The sequence below is a fragment of the Salvelinus alpinus genome, chromosome 3, assembly GCF_045679555.1.
Source record: "Salvelinus alpinus chromosome 3, SLU_Salpinus.1, whole genome shotgun sequence".
Taxonomy (NCBI): domain Eukaryota; kingdom Metazoa; phylum Chordata; class Actinopteri; order Salmoniformes; family Salmonidae; genus Salvelinus; species Salvelinus alpinus.
In genome coordinates, this window is record NC_092088.1 from 18,168,564 (window position 1) to 18,185,867 (window position 17,304).

Below are 17,304 nucleotides of genomic sequence, written 5' to 3' on the forward strand. Positions count from 1 at the left end.
ACAATAAGCTTTTTGTGATATAATCTTTATTGAGGCGGTGATAAAATATACTATTATATACACTGTATATTCTATACTCTTATAATATTGACTGGGCTATGCAGATGAACCCAGACACTCTGGTATTGACTGAAACTTGGAACTCTTGGGACATTCTGAACTATGATATTAAAGATGCACTATGCAGAAATAGCTCTGCCATTTCCTGGTTGCTAAATTCTAATAGTTCACCTAATATCAGTTTATGTGACAAAACAAGCAAGTATGATATAGAGAATAATTGTACTATCTAAACCAGTGTGAAATATATTTAAAAATATATATATATATTGTATTTTCAGCTGTTTGAAGCTGGTGTACAAAACCGAAAGTAAAAGACTCAAAAAACAAAACATGGAACAGATCTACCGCTTCTTAGACTTGATTTCAATGAGAATTACAGAACTATAATAAACATTTTAATTTGGTTGGGTCGCCCAAAAAGTTACATATTGCAGCTTTAATATTGAGGGTTATAATGTGTTCAGCGCTGACAGAGAGGGTAGAGGTGGTGGAGTGGCCATTTTTATAAAACATATTTTCTCTGTTTCTTATTAACTGAAATCCATTTACCTCTGCCAACTTTTTTTGCTACTATCTTCAAGCCTTTGTCTGGGGAAAAATGTATCCATAACTGTTATACGGGTCTATCGTCCTCCCTCGGCTAACCTTTGTGCACTTGAGGAGTTAACTAGTTGTCTTCTTTTACTAAATCAGAAGTTACTATCCTGGGTGACCTAAATTATGATTGGTAAATGCAGGCTTCAGACAATCTAAAAGACGTATAATGATGAAAAACCTGACTAAACCTAAACCAGCTGGTGACTAAGCCTACACGGCCCAACCCTAAAGATCCTTCAAAGTCAACTCTGATTGATCTTATTTTAACAAATACACCAGAGAAATATACATAGTATACAAAACATTAAGAACACCTACTCTTTCCATGACATAGACTGACCAGGTGAAAGCTATGATCCCTCATTGATGTCACATGTTAAATCCACTTCAATCAGTGGAGATGAAGGAGAGGAGACAGGTTAAAGAATGATTTTTAAGCCTTGAAACAATTGAGACATGGATCGTGTATGTGTGGGCAAGACAAAATATTTAAGTGAATTTGAACAAGGTATGGTTGTAGGTGCCAGGCGAACCTGTTTGATTCAAGAACTGCAATGCTGCTTGGTTTGTCACGCTCAACAGATTCTCGTGTGTATCAAGAATTTGTAGAGTCCATGTTCTGACGAATTGAGGCTGTTCTGGGGTAAAAAGGGAGGTGCAACTCAATATTAAGAAGCTGTTGCTAATGTTTGGTATACTCAGTGTGTTTCTACTGGTGTCTTCACGCAAGACACTAGAGACCATTACCCAGTTGTTTGTGTTAGAGATGTGAGAATACAAAAATCTGAGCCATGTGTCATCACAAAGAGGCTATTTAAAAACTTCAGTGAACAGGGTTTTTTACATGTGATCTTGATTATATTTCTGCTATCCCTGAACCTGATTCAGCTTTCAGCCTTTTTGCAGATGTCTTCAATACTATTGTGGATAATCATGCTCCCTTGAGATGGTTTGGGATGAGTTGGACCACAGAGTGAAGGAAAAGCAGCCAACAAGTGCTCAGCATATTTGGGAACTCCTTCAAGACTGTTGGAAAAGCATTCCAGGTGAAGCTGGTTCAGAGAATGCCAAGAGTGTGCAAAGCTGTCATCAAGGCAAAGGGTGGCTACTTTGAAGAATATCAAATATATTTTTTATAAAACACTTTTTTGGTTATTACATGATTCCATTTGTGTTATTTCATGTCTTCACTATTATTCTACAATGTGGAACATAGTAAAAATAAACAAAAACCCTTGAATGAGTAGGTGTGTCCAAACTTTTGACCTGGTACTGTATGTATTCATGTTTGCTGACAATTCAATCAATCAAATGTATTTATAAAGCCCTTTTTACATGAGCAGATGTCACAAATTGCTTATACAGAAACCTAGCCTAAAACCCCAAACAGCAAGCAATGGAGATGTAGAAGTACAGTGGCTAGGAAAAACTCCCTTCAAAAGACATGAACCTAGGAAGAAACCTAGGCTCTGAGGGGTGGCCAGTCCTCTTTTGGTTGTGCCGGGTGGAAATTATACGAGTACATGGCCATTAAAAGGCCAGATCAATCTTCAGGATGTTCAAACGTTCATAGATGACCAGCAGTGTCAAATAATAAACACAGTAGTTGTCGAGGGTGTAACAGGTCAGTACCTCCAGAAGTAAATTTCAGTTGGCTTTCCATAGCTGAATACTCAGAGGTCGAGACAGCCGGTGCGGTAGAGAGGGAGAGAGAGAGGGCGAGAGAGGGTCGAAAACATCAGGTTGGGGACAACGTATCACGTCCAGTGAACAGGTCAGCATTCCATAGCCGCACGCAGAACAGTTACAACTGGAGCAGCAGCACGACAAGGTAGCACATCTGGTGAACAGGGCCAACCAGGCAGGATATAATCCCACCCAGTTTGCCAAAGCACAGCACCCACACCACTGAAGGGATATCAACAGATCACCAACTTACTACACTGAGACAAGGCTGAGTATAGCCCACAAAACTCTTGTCCACCACAAGAGCCAGAGGGGGCGCAAAACCGGACAGGACTACACTCAATCATAAGACCTACTGAAGAGATGAGTAAAAACGTAAAGGTAGAGACCAAGTCTGCGTATCTCACATGGATAGGCAGACCATTCCATAAAAATGGAGCTCTATAGGAGAAGGCACTGCCTCTAGCTGTTTGCTTAGAAATTCTAGGGACAATAAGGAGGCCTGCGTATGGTGACCGTAGCGTACGTGTAGGTATGTACGGCAGGACCAAATCGGAGAGATAGGTAGGAACAAGTCCTTGTAATGCTTTTTAGGTCAGCAGTAAAACCTTGAAATCAGCCCTAGCCTTAACAGGAAACCAGTGTAGAGAGGCTAGCACTGGAGTAATATGATATAATGTTTTTGTTCTAGTCAAGATTCTAGCTGCCGTATTTAGTACTAAGTTAAGTTAATGTAGTGCTTTATCCAGATAGACGGAGAGTAGAGCATTGCAGTAGTCTAATCTAGAAGTGACAAAAGCATGGATTAATTTTTGGACAAAAGTTTCTGATTTTTGCAATATTAGGAAGATGTAAAAATCTTGCCCATGAAATATTCTTGATATGTTCGTCAAAAGAAAATTCAGGGTCCAGAGTAACGCAGAGGTCCTTCACAGTTTTATTTGAGACGACTGTGCAACCATCAAATTTAATTGTCAGATCAAACAGCAGATCTCTTTGTTTCTTAGGACCTAGCACTAGCATCTCTGTTTTGTCTGAGTTTAAAAGTTAAACATTTGCCACCATCCACTTCTTCATGTCTGAAACACAGGCTTCCAGGGTGGGCAATTGTGTCGTCCGCATAGCAATGAAAGTTGACATTGTGTTTCCGAATGACATCACCAAGAGGTAGAATATATGGTGAAAACAACAGTTGTCCTAAAACCTTGAGGAACACCAAAACTTACCATTGATTTGTCAGAGGACAAACCCTCCACAGAGACAAACTGATAACTTTCCGACAGATAAAATCTAAACCGGGCAAGAACTTGTCTGTGTGGACCAATTAGGGTTTCCAATCTCTCCAAAAGAATGTGATCGATGGTGTCAAAAGTGGCACTAAGGTCTAGGAGCACGAGGGCAGATGCAGAGCCTTGGTCTGATGCCATTAAAAGGTAATTTACCACCTTCATGAGTGCATTCTCAGTACTATGATGGGATCAAAAACCAGACAGGAGCGTTTTGTATACATTATTTGTCTTCAGGAAGGCAATGACAACAACTTTTTCTCACATTTTTTTGAGGAAAGGGAGATAAGATATAGGCCGATAGTAAAAAAAAAAAGTTTGGCTTTTGCAGGAGAGGCTTTATTACGGCCACTTTTAGTGAGTTTGGTATACATCCAAAGGATAGGGAGATGTTTATTGTGTTCAACATAGGAGGGTCAAGCACAGGAAGTAGCTCTTTCAGTAGTTTAGTTGGAATAGGGACCAGAAGGCAGCTGGAAGGTTTAGAGGCCATTACTATTTTTGTGAATGTGTTGAGAGATACAGGATAAAAAAATCCTATGTCCTGGCAGTTCTGGGTATTACGAAAAGGTTAAATTTAGATCATTGGTTAGGTGGTTAACTAATTTTTGTACTCTGAAGACTTTGGGTAGGTGGAGGGAGTCTGGAAGGGCATTTAGGAATCTTTGGGTTGTCAGAGAATTTATATCGCAGTTTTTGATAATCTTTGGTTGGGGTTAGAGCAGATTATTTGTTGCGATTTCAAACGTAATAAGATGGTGGTCTTATAGTCCAAGATTATGAGGAAAAACATTTAGATCCACAATATTTATTCCACGGGACAAAACTAGATCCAGGTTTTGACTATGGCAATGTGTAGGTTTGGAGACATGTTGGAAGTGATTGAGTAGGCTGCATAGATTTCATGACGAGAAGCTTAAAAGGCGAAAACGCAGTCATGTTTTTCCCGTAAATTCAAATTTGAGGTCATAAATTTTAGCAACACCTTCGCCTTTATGGGATTATGGTCACTAGTGTAACCAGGAGGAGAGTCCTCATTTAACACAGTAAATTCAAATCAAATCAATTTTTAATTGTCACATGCGCTGAATACAACAGCACCTTAGGGTGAAATGCTTACTTACAAGCCCTTAACTAACAATGCAGTTTTAAGAAAATACCCCCCCAAAAAGTATGAGATAAGAATAGCAAATAATAGCAGCTGTAAATAACAATAGCGGAGCTATATACAGGGGGTACCGGTACAGAGTCAATGTGCGGGGGCACCGATGTCGAGATAATTGAGGTAATATGTACATGTAGGTAGAGTTATTGTGACTATGTATAGATAATAACAGAGAGTAGCAGCAGAGTAGGGGGGGGGGGGGGGGGGGCAAGGCAAATAGTCTGGGTAGCCATTTGATTAGCTGTTCAGGAGCCTTATGGCTTGGGGGTAGAAGCAGTTTAGAAGCCTCTTGGACCTAGACTTGGCGCTCCGGTACCGCTTGCCGTGCGGTAGCAGAGAGAACAGTCTATGTCTAGGGTGGCTGGAGTCTTTGCCAATTCTTAGGGCCTCCTCTGACACCGCCTTGTATAGAGGTCATGGATGGCAGGAAGCTTGGCCCGGTGATGTACTGGACCGTACGCACTACCCTCTGTAGTGCCTTGCGGTCGGAAGCCGAGCAGTTGCCATACCAGGCAGTAATGCAACCAGTCAGGATGCTCTCGATGGTGCAGCTGTAAAACCTTTTGAGGATCTGAGGACCCATGCCAAATCTTTTCAGTCTCCTGAGAGGGAATAGGTTTTGTTGTGCCCTCTTCAGAACTGTGCTTGGACCATGTTAGTTTGTTGGTGATGTGGACGCCAAGGAACTTGAAGCTTTCAACCTGCTCCACTACAGCCCCGTCGATGAGGATGGGGGTGTGTTCGGTCCTCCTCTTCCTGTAGTCCACAATCATCTCCTTTATCTTGATCACGTTGAGGGAGAGGTTGCTGTCCTTGCACCACACAGTCAGGTCGCTGACCTCTCTCCCTATAGGCTGTCTCATCGTTGTCTGTGGTCAGGCCTACCACTGTTGTGTCATCAGCAAACTTGATGATGGTGTTGGAGTCGTGCCTGGCCGTACAGTCATGAGTGAATAGGGAGTACAGGAGGGGACTGAGCACGCACCCCTGAGGTGCCCCTGTGTTGAGGATCAGCGTGGCAGATGTGTTGTTACCTACCCTTACCACCTGGGGGTGGCCCGTCAGGAAGTCCAGGATCCAGTTGCAGAAGGAGGTGTTTAGTCCCAGGGGCCTTAGCTTAGCGATGAGCTTTGAGGGCACTATGGTGTTGAACGCTGCGCTGTAGTAAATTAATAGCATTCTCACATAGGTATTCCCTTTTTCCAGGTGTGAAAGGGCAGTGTGGAGTGCAATAGAGATTGCATCATCTGTCTATCTGTTGGTGCGGTATGCAAATTGGAGTGGGTCTAGGGTTTCTGGGATAATGGTGTTGATGTGAGCCATGATCAGCCTTTCAAAGCATTTCATGGCTACAGACGTAAGTGCTACGGGTCGGTAGTCATTTAGGCAGGTTACCTTAGTGTTTTGGGCACAGGGACTATGGTGGTCTGCTTGAAACATGTTGGTATTACAGACTCAGACAGGGAGAGGTTGAAAATGTCTGTGAAGACACTTGCCAATTGGTCAGCGCATGCTCAGAGTACACATCCTGGTAATCCGTCTGGCTCTGTGGCCTTGTGAATGTTGACCTGTTTAAAGGTCTTACTCACATCGGATGCGGATGGCGTGATCACACAGTCGTCCGGAACAGCTGATGCTCTCATGCATGTTTCAGTGTAACTTGCCTCAAAGTGAGCATAGAAGTTATTTCGCTCGTCTGGTAGGCTCGTGTCACTGGGCAGCTCTCGGCTATGCTTCCCTTTGTAGTCTGTAATAGTTTGCAAACCCTGTCACATCCGACGAGCGTCGTAGCCGGTGTAGTAGGATTCAATGTTAGTCCTGTATTGAAGCTTTGCCTGTTTGATGGTTCGTCAGAGGGCATAGTGGGATATCTTATAAGCTTCCGGGTTAGAGTCCCACTCCTTGAAAGCGGCAGCTCTACCCTTTATCTCAGTGCGGATGTTGCCTGTAATCCATGAGGACGGACGTCCTTGATGCACTTATTGATAAAGCCAGTGACTGATGTGGTGTACTTCTCAATGCCATCGGAAGAGTCCCTGAACATATTCCAGTCTGTGCTTTTTTCCCCTGTAGTTTAGCATCTGCTTCATCTGACCACTTTTTTATAGTCCGAGTCACTGGTGCTTCCTGCTTTAATTTTTGCTTGTAAGCAAGAATCAGGAGGATAGAATTATGGTCAGATTTGCCAAATGGATGGCGAGGGAGAGCTTTGTACGTGTCTCTATGTGTGGAGTAAAGTTGCTCTAGAATTTTTTTTCCCTCTGGTTGCACATTTATCATGCTGATAGAAATTAGGTAAAACTGATTTAAGTTTCCCTGCATTAAAGTCCCCGGCCACTAGGAGAGCCGCCTCTGGATGAGCGTTTTCCTGTTTGCTTATGGCGGTATACAGCTCATTGAGTGCGGTTTTAGTGCCAGCATCGGTCTGTGGTGGTATGTAGACAGCTACGAAAAGTACAGATGAAAACTCTCTAGGTAGATAGTGTGGTCTACAGCTTATCATGAGACACTTAACCTCGAGACTTCCTTAGATATTGTGTACCAGCTGTAGTTTACGTATATGCATAGGCCCCCGCCCCGTGTCTTACCAGAGGCTGCTGTTCTATCCTGCCGATATAGTTAATAACCCACCAGCTGTATGTTTTTAATGTCGTCGTTCAGCCACGACTCGGTTAAACACAAGATATTACAGTTTTTAATGTCCCGTTGGTAGGATATACGTGCTTACAGTTCGTCCCATTTATTTTCCAGCGATTGAACGGGACGGAAGGCAAAGGCTGATTAGTTACTCGTCGCCTGATCGTCGCCTGATCCTCACAAGGCAAAATCTCAGTTTCCTTCTTCAGCGAATGACGGGGATCTGGGCCTGGTCGGGTATCTGTAGGGTATCCCTCCCGTCCGACTAATTGAAGAAAAACTCTTTGTCTAATCTGAGGTGAGTAATCGCAGACTTGAGCCATGTTTTAGTCAGGCCAATCACATTAAGGTCACATCAAGGTAATGATCAGTGATTAGGTCATTGACTATGTCTGCCTTGGAAGTAAGGGATCTAGCATTACATAGTCCTATTTTGAGATGTGAGATATTATCACAATCAGTGGCGACCCGTCATTCATGGCAAGCCCCACCTGTTTAGCAAAAAAGCAAATATATAGAGATATTTTATTGCCTGTTTTGCATGTTATTTTGGCATTAATACTTGTCCCATATCAGTTTGCAAACAACTTTAAAAAAGCTTCATACAAACATGGTCTCTTTTTTGCTTTCTTGAGTAAGGCAGCTCCAAAATGCAGGTGTTTCATCCTAGCTCAGTGCTTTCTGTGGTGGTGGGGCAGCCAGTGGACAATACGGAGCGTAGTGGTTGGTAATGTTCTCTAGTTGCGTAGTGATTGGCTCAGTGTTTTGCCACTCATGGGGACACTACGTCACCGCAAAATCTATGGAGAGAGCTCGAAAATTGAAGCCCCTTGAGTGCTGCCATAGAGTTACATTATAAGTGCCCATCCAAGAAGGCTCAAGGTCATTGGCCACAGATAAAATGATGTCAAATCACATTATATCTACCGTAGCTTTGATGGACTGAGGCCTCCCGAGTGGGGCAGTGGTCTAAGGCACTGCATCGCAGTGCTAGCTGTGCCACTAGAGATTCTGGGTTCGAGTCCAGGCTCTGTTGCAGCCGGTCGCGACTGGGAGACCGATGGGGCGGCGCACAATTTGCCCAGCATCGTCCGGGTTAGGGGAGGGTTTGGCCGGCAGGGATTTCCTTGTCCCATCGCGTACTAGCGACTCCTGTGGTGGGCCGTGCGCAATGCACGCCGACACAGTTGCCAGTTGTACAGTGTTTCCTCCGACACATTGGTGCGGCTGGCTTCCGATTTAAGTGGACATTGTGTCAATAAGCAGTGCGGCTTGGTTGGGTTGTGTTTCGGGGGACGCCCGGCTCTCGACCTTCGCCTCTCCAGATACGTACGGGAGTTGCAGCAATGAGACAAGACTGTAACTACCAATTGGATACCATGAAAAAGGGGTATACAAAAAAAACTTTGATGGAATGATCTGGTCAACATCATACTTTCAAAATCTTATCTAGCAAGCTAGACAAGCAGTCATCATCATGAATCACGTCGACAATCTACTGGCAAATCCTTTTCAATCCTTGTCATATGAAGAGAAAGTATAGATAAAATGTATCCGTGCTCATCGGCCATTGGACAAGTTCAACAATGAGTGGTTTGGAAGGAATCAGTGGCGGTTAACTGCAAGCGTTACTAAAGCCAATCACTAGTGTGCTATTCAGTGGAGTGGGATGTGGTCCAAGTCTGGGTGTAAAAGGGTCTCTTTTCCAAGCTTAAAAGGATAAACATTCATGCTGTCAATCCAGCATGATTTCTGTCGGGTTCAGAACAACTGGAAATTTGGAACTGGGAAATCTCAGACTTCAGTGAGTTCAAGACACCTGGGAACTCAGAAAAAAAGAGCTCAGAAAATACATTTTGAACGGTCCTCCAACTCAGAATTCCAAGTCGGGAACTCAGGCCTCTTTCTAGAGCTCCGACCTGAAGATCACTGACGTCATGATTCAACCTTGTTTTCCCCCCCAGTTGTCTTGAAAGCACCATAAATCCAGAGAATGCCAGACCTTGATGACAAATTTTGATGACAAAATTTGCCCACAAGGACAGCCGCACCACCTTCCTGTTCAAGTGAGCAAGGCACAACAAGGTGAGTCCAAAAATGTATTGTATGCTGCTGCATAAATGATGTAATATGCCAGGGAGATATGTATACTGTAGCTAAGAAAGTAATAGTAAGTGTATGTTGTGTAGTAAGCTGTTAGCAGCCTATGTGCCTCACCCTAATAATTTGGTCCCTTTCTCCCTATAGCCTGTTTTAGAGAAATGTAATCATCGAGTATTGTAAGAGTTTTTATTGTCTGCTTATATACCCCCTTTATTTATCCTACGGTTCTGACTTGGTGTACAGGGAGAATACTGTAAGAACAGCCCATGTTCTTAATTCTGTTGCTGTACATTTCAAAAGTGCTGAACAAATAGTTATATTGACTATGTCCGTCCTAGCTCGCTCATTATGTCTTAATCGAAATTACGGATTGCCTCTAATCTGCTCGTTGTCCCCTTATGCCATAGTTTGTACATCCTAATTGTCAGTAGAAACCACATTTGTTTAAGCAAGTCAGCCATATCAGCTATGTTTAGTTTTTTTAAGGCAGTAAATGAGGCTGAATGAACTGTTTTGGTGCCAGACAAGGCTCCACTGATAGCCAGGTGTAGCAGTGGTAAGGATTCACTCCATGGTGCTGAAAAGAAAGCTCGCTGTTGGGACAGTTTTATGTAGGCCCTAACAGTTTGTGGGCACCGTTTGAAACCGTTACAGTGCAATTAATGTATTGTTTAGTGTTGTGTTGTGTAGTGGCTTTGCTGGCATCTAAAACATTTTTTGGTTTGTTTGCCCCACCAAGATTTACATGCTAAAATCTCCACTGATCACAATCTCTTTCAATAACGACAGGAACAGAGGAGGTATTTTATCCAGTGAGATTGCTAAGGCCAACACTGCCATGTTAAGTTTTGTCCGACCTAGACCGAGGCACAGACACTGTCTCAATAAAAAGTTGAGCTGACTGCACTGACTGTACTAGTGGCAGACTCAACTAAGCTGTCAGGCTGGCCTGCACCCTATCTCATTGTGACCATAGATGAAAAAACAACAACATTTGATCACATAAAAAAGGTAACTGTAATAAAACGGTGAAAATGTGTAAACGCAAAATTAGTGAAATGAAAGTGGCCTAACTTTATCAGGGAATCTTGTCACTAACGCCCCAGACTGTATTTGCTAGTACCTGACTTGGATGTAAACAACACAAGGTCATTGCCAAAGATACAGTACAGTAATCCCTCGTTTATCGCGGGGGTTACGTTCCGAAAATGACCCGCGATAAGTGAAATCCGCGAAATAGAAAACTTCTTTTTTTTTTACAATTAGCAACTATTACATGTATACAAATACAGTGACTCACGTGTAGGCCGTTTCACTGCTCTTCAGACTGGGCCGCTGCATCCTGACTGCGCTCTGCAGTGTTCTCTTCTTCTGAAGCCCGCGGTGCAGGTGTGTTTGTTCGGGAGAAGAGCATAGTGATAGGCAGCTGTTGTCGCTCTTTTTTCTTCTTTGCAAAAAGATCCTTGTACACCGACATGCCACCATCGATTACGTTGGAGAACTGTAATGAACGGCTCATCAAAGGGTCCCATTCCTCAGCTACTCGCTTAAGTTCAGTGGCCATTCGCACCATGGTTGCTAAGCGACCAAGCGTTAGTCCTTCCTTCCTTCCTGGCCAACTTAATGTAAATTTGCCAAGCTGTTTTATGTACGTACACATAACTGCACGAGACGACAAAATGATAGCACAATTCGTAGCATGTTTTGATACAAGAAGCGGGAGTGAGTTTTTAGCGAATCAGAATGCAGAGCACAATGCACCAAAAAAAAATAAAAAATGCATTATGAAAATCCGCGAAATAGCGAATCCGCGATAAGTGAACCGCGAAGTGGCGAGGGATCACTGTATTTATAGATTTCCTTCAGGGAACGCCTCCTCTGTGAAGTGCGCATGTGCACAAACCTTGCACTCCTTCTAAACAACGCTATTTTTTAAGACTTTGGCAAAGCGTCAAGTCTATAAAACTTAATGCATTGTGTTCGTAACAGATTTTAGTTTTGGGAAGAGAAAATGTATTGAGATCAGATGTTTCATCGATGAGAAAATTTCCAGAATGTCGACACAGTTTCACCCAGTTCCATCCTCTCCCACGACCTGCCACTGGACTTCCTCTCTCTACCATATTTGGTGGTGAGAAAACGTTCTGAACGGATGCTTCAGCTTTATAGCCTTTGTGGCGTGTCTGTGTTGCCCATTCTGTCTGTGCCATAGCTAACTACGGCAAGTAAAATGGGTCAATGCTAGGTATTTTTTTTGTACCCGCTTTCTGCACTGTCAGTGTCAACGTTTGGTTGTTGGGCCGAGTTGCTGGGAACAAACAATAATGATGTCGGAGCAGGAGGCTCTGAAGTGCTCCAATGCAAGAAACCGTGGAGGAACGCAGCGGGTTGAAGGGAAACTGCGAGCCAGTGTTGAAAAGGGAGATTACTATGAGGCTCACCAGATGTACAGAACCTTATTTTTTAGGTAAGAAATTTCCATTTTCGTTAGCCCGGTGAGATTATTAGTTCGCTTTTGGGCCTCCCCTTTCCAGATCGTTCTGCTTGTTAACCTTGCTGCCTACATTTTAGTGTATGATTGGTATATTCAAGGTACTGCCCCACCCACTAGGGTCAGTCCTTCTTTTTGTTTGGACAGTTTTTTGCGTCAATCACTCCAAGTCACAAAATGGGACACAGCATGCGAGCTAGCCTAGCTAATGTCGCAATATACGCTAGCTAGCTAGCCAGTCCATCTCGTTTTTCTAACTAGTTACCCATAAGTGTACGTCTTTGTTTAGTAAAGATACAGTTCACTGACCTGACACACTGATAATCAGACTGTCATCTCCAGCCCAGTAACAATCATGACAGATACAAGTAGTAGGTAACGGTAGCTGGCTATCTAGCTATCTCGCTAGCTAGAGTGTGTGTAGTTAGCCAACGTGAACAAGCTAGTTTGTTTTAGCTAACTTACATGTCCTAACCAGCTAACGTTAGCTAGCTAGTCGTCTTTGCTACACATGCACAATCAATTTAGCTATGGGTGTTGGTATTGCCCATGGTTCCTAACCTTCCTTCACTAATTTAATAGCGATGGTGTCATCAGTCATTGGGTGTAATTCATTCACTTACTGTTGTACTTCAATGTTTTTGACTGTCATGACAGGTAGCCTAACTTAACATGAGAACTGTGTGTGCCTAGTAACTGACAGTTAACTGTGATTTATTGTCGTGTATTGAGAAATGTTGGTCCAGTGACTGAGTATTACTTTTCAGCCCTCGTTATTAGGCAGGGGGACTACCACACTAACATCCATACTGTCACTCGGCTGATGTAAAAAGGGCTTTATAAATGCATTTGATTGATACTGTCACTTGCTTAGCCTGGTTTGAATTCAGTTTGTCAGTGACATGACATTTGCCATCTCTGTTTGACACAGGTATATTTCACAGGCAAAGCACACCGATGCCAGGGAGTTGATGTACAATGGCGCCCAGCTCTTCTTCAGCTACAACCAGGTATAAGAAGTCATGACGCTGGGGCATTTGTTGCATTTCGGCCATTTTTGTGGCATTGGCTATAGCAATTTTAATTATCCACAGCTGAACAGTTGGGAGTTCTGTGTCAAATTACAGGTTTTTGTCATCCACAGCTTAACAGTGCTGCAGACCTGTCAATGTTGGTGCTAGAGTCTTTGGAGAAATCCGAGGCAAAGGTGGAGGATGAAGACTTAGGTGAGCTAACGTGTGTGTGTGTATATAATGAATTGTAGTTAAACAGTATAAACACAGTTAGTCAGTGTGCCGTAGTCGCTGTGTTAAGCTCCTCTGGGTTGTAATTTCAGAGCACCTGGCTAAGCTGTTTAGTTTGATGGACCCCAACTCCCCAGAGAGAGTAGCATTTGTGTCCCGCGCACTCAAGTGGTCCACAGGTGGCTCGGGGAAGCTGGGCGCCCCCAAACTGCATCAGCTCCTAGCAGTCACCTTGTGGAAAGGTATTCAGTAGAAAACTCTGAACATTAAACTGCAAGGATATCATTTTCATGTTTCCCTGAACAGAGGTTGAATATGATATAATTATATCTGTTTAGAGCAAAACTACAGTGAGTCTCGCTACCACTTCTTGCACTCCTCTGATGGAGAGGGATGTGCCCAGATGCTGGTGGAGTACTCAGCGCAGCGGGGGTTTCGCAGCGAGGTGGACATGTTTGTGGCACAGGCCGTCCTGCAGTAAGTCTCTGTCTCCCTGCACCCTGATCCGTTTTCAATCTGTCAACAAAAGCTGCTTGTTCTGCTGTTTAATCGCTTGTTCACCTCTGCCCCTCCCTCTTCCTGCTCAGGTTCCTCTGTTTAAAGAACAAAAACAGTGCGTCTGTAGTTTTCAGCACATATACACAGAAACACCCCTCAATAGAGAAGGATCCTCCCTTTGTGCAGCCCTTGCTCAACTTTATCTGGTTTCTCTTGCTGGCAGTGGATGGGTAAGGCCTTATTTATCCAACCACCAAAACCTTCAGGGAATAAAACACATTGTTTTTCCAGGTTCTCATAAATGTGCCTCAACTTTTTGTGTTCTCCTCTGCAGAGGAAAATTAACAGTGTTCACGGTGCTATGTGAGCAGTATCAGCCTTCCCTGACGAGGGACCCTATGTATAATGAGGTGAGCTTGACCCTTTAATGAGTGTTCCTCATGTAGCATTGTAACTCGGCATGGTGTCTAATGATTTTTTCCCCCTTCTCCTGTTACATTGACTGCCTGCTGCATCAGTATCTCGACAGGATAGGACAGCTTTTCTTCGGGGTGCCACCCAAACAGTCTTCATCATATGGTGGATTGCTAGGTAAGTGCTTGTGACTGTCATCTCTTAAATACCAGGCATGAACTAAGCAGTATTTTTACAAACTCATTCTGATCACCATTGAAAGCTGCGTTGGTGAAACGGTATGTTTGTGTTTCATTCAAGTGTGTTCTGTATCTGTCAGGAAACCTGTTGAACAGCCTGATGGGCTCAGGTGAGGATGAGGAGGGAGAGGAAGCACAGGAGCACAGCAGCCCCATCGAACTGGACTGAGAACAGGGTAGTGCAAGGCTGACCCCCCACATCCAACAAGAACCCGAACAAAGAGCAGGCCAAACTATCCCCCTCAGCACTGCCTGGACTGCGCCAAAATGCAAATTCCTTCCGTTTGAGTTATGTTATAATTGTCGTTTTTTTTGTAGTTTTTGTTTCTTAGTTTTGGACAATTTTCTGTGTAGGTTTGTTTCTTTAAAAAGGATAAGAGAGCAACTGCAATCCTTCCTTCCCTGGACTTATTTTCTCTCATCCACAGGGACAGAAAAGATTCAACAATGGCTGCGTATTCATTTCAGTCATAGTTCAACTCGTTAAATAACACGTCAGCCTGGGATACAACAACAACAAAGAAACCCTTTTCATTCTAGGGAGTGCTGCTTTTTCTCCTCATATACCATGCATCTTCCACAGGTGCAGGTAGTAATTTGTATTAAATAATTACTATAAACAACTTGTAATGTGGTAGCTGCATGGTGTAGAGAGACGTACCTGTCAGGCATCGTACACCTGGCTGCAAGCTAAAGCCGGACTTGACCACTACTCATAATCCATATGGAAGATTACGTGTGTTTAAGTCGACAGGAGTAGACGGGTAGATGGCACCTCATGGTAATGGCTCGAGTGGAATGGTATCAAACACATGGTTTCTACGTGTTTGCCATTCCATTAGCGCCGTTCCAGCCATCATTAGGAGTCATCCTACCCTCAGCAACCGCCACTGGTAGATGGGTATGCTCAGGTCATATACCTGGGTGGGTGTGTGTGTTAAATGTGTTTGGCATGCTCATGTGAATCCGTTACGTTGAAGTCTTCTAATACATTGCCACCCCCCCGATACATTGTCAGATTGAGTTGGTGACTGCGCTATTTTGTCGGTCCAGATGTTTGACTGAGACCAGAAAAAACGAAGAAGATTTAAAAATACTAAGATAAAAACAAAAAAAATCCCAGCCTATTGTGGAATTATATTGTCGATATCCAGAAGCTTAATTATTAATCTCACAGGGTTTGGTTTAAATATACCCCAGTATCCAACATGAAGACTCCTTTTACGTGTATAGAGTGAGTATACAGTGGTTGTTTAAGCCAGTTCTTTGACATTTTCCACTGCTAACTTACTGTATGTGTTTTGGGAATTTCTTGAATTCATGTTTAAGAAGAGTGGTGAAAGGTCTTAGGGGTTCTTATCTATTTTGGAATTATAACTGCTATAAATATTCTCACGTGACTCTTCCAAGCTAACAGACACATCCTTCAGGTATTGTTATTATAAAGTTACATCTTTGATAATAGCCATGATGTCCATAAGTGTTACTACTTTAACATATGTCATTTTGCAGACATTTTTATCCAAATCTACTTAGTCATGCGTGCGTACATTTTACGTAAGGGTGATCCCAGCAGTAGAACCCACTACCCTGGCTTTTCTAGCGTGTTGCTCTACCACCTGAGCCACAAAGGATCACTACAAATATCTCAGCTTAAAAAAATAAGTTAATGCCATTGGTTACATCATTATTCAATGCACTAACTCAACAAGATCAGTTGCCTGGATAGCATTAAAGGCCTGCATATATATTATTCCTCCTGGTGTGTGAGTCTGTACGGTAATGCGCAGAATATTTAGGGAACGCTACCGGAGTTGAGGGGTATGTGTGATCAAAGGCTTTTTAGACAGACTGGGGCTCTGAACATAACATTTGGTTTTTGATAATTTCATTTGAATGCAAATGGGGGTTGTTTGCCTTTTAAATGATTCACTAATTGAGTAAATAAACACAAATGGTGATAGCTTCTCTGTCCTCAGTCTTTTTAAAGAGTGCTGGGCTTGAATGAGTTGGTTGCTTTCAGAGGAGCCAAAACAAATACCCCAATATCACGATTTAGTTTTTTTCAATCATGTATGTTCAGACATTATTACAATAATATGCAGAATGGAGAAACGTCAGTTCAGTAGAAATACACAAGTATACAATCATTTGAAATGGAGTAAAGTTTAGCGGCACTGTATGAATCGGTTATCTATAATGTTAGTTTATGGTGTAGTAAGGAGCTTTTCCTATCTAGGATCAGTCTAGACTTGAAGAGGGAGTGTCATATCAATCTGGCAATTAATTGATCAATTGATGTAACTTATTGGCTGGAGGCAACCAACCTAGTTTACTAGGTCCAAATGAAATACTGAAAATGTTAAATCTGTAAGTGTACAGTCCTTCAGGGGCCTAGTTGACACCTAGTGGGCACTAAACAGATGCAGTTTTAAAGTGAGACAATCCCTACAGGGGATGTACAGTGTCTTCAGAAAGTATTCATACCCATTGACTTATTCAGCCTGAATTCAAAATTGATTTAAAAAATAATTGTCTCGCCCATCTACACACAATACCTCAGAATGACAAAGTGAAAACATGTTTTTAGAAATGTTTGCTGATTTATAGAAAATGAAATACAGGTATCTAATTTACATAGTTATTCACACCCCTGAGTTGATACTTTGTAGAAGCACCTTTGGCAGCAATTACAGCTGTCAGTCTTTCTGGGTAAGTCTCTTAAGAGCTTTCCACACTTGGATTGTGAAACATTTGCCCATTATTTTCAAAATTGTTAAAGCTCTGTCAAATTGGTTGTTGATCATTGCTAAACAACCATTTTCAGGTCTTGTAGATTTAAGTCAAAACTGTAACTAGGCCACTCAGGAACATTCACTGT

At 42.8% G+C, this 17,304-nt stretch overlaps 1 protein-coding gene across 1 annotated transcript; it reads left to right on the forward strand.

Moving 5' to 3' along the window:
* Positions 1-11,637: 11,637 nt before the first annotated feature.
* get4 (guided entry of tail-anchored proteins factor 4) lies at positions 11,638-16,386 on the forward strand. Its single transcript, XM_071391778.1, has 9 exons — positions 11,638-12,004; positions 12,960-13,038; positions 13,173-13,254; positions 13,365-13,514; positions 13,611-13,749; positions 13,860-14,000; positions 14,105-14,180; positions 14,289-14,361; positions 14,504-16,386. Exons 1-9 carry the CDS (start codon positions 11,862-11,864, stop codon positions 14,590-14,592), a joined length of 972 nt encoding a protein of 323 aa, XP_071247879.1. The 5' UTR covers positions 11,638-11,861; the 3' UTR covers positions 14,593-16,386.
* Positions 16,387-17,304: the final 918 nt, after the last annotated feature.

Bases quoted from the DNA above. Each gene is read 5' to 3' on its own strand.
- get4 (XM_071391778.1), top strand. From the start codon at position 11,862: ATGATGTCGGAGCAGGAGGCTCTGAAGTGCTCCAATGCAAGAAACCGT. The intron at 13,039-13,172 runs GTATAAGAAGTC...TGTCATCCACAG, and splicing joins TCTTCTTCAGCTACAACCAG to CTTAACAGTGCTGCAGACCT. The intron at 14,181-14,288 runs GTGAGCTTGACC...CTGCTGCATCAG, and splicing joins GGGACCCTATGTATAATGAG to TATCTCGACAGGATAGGACA.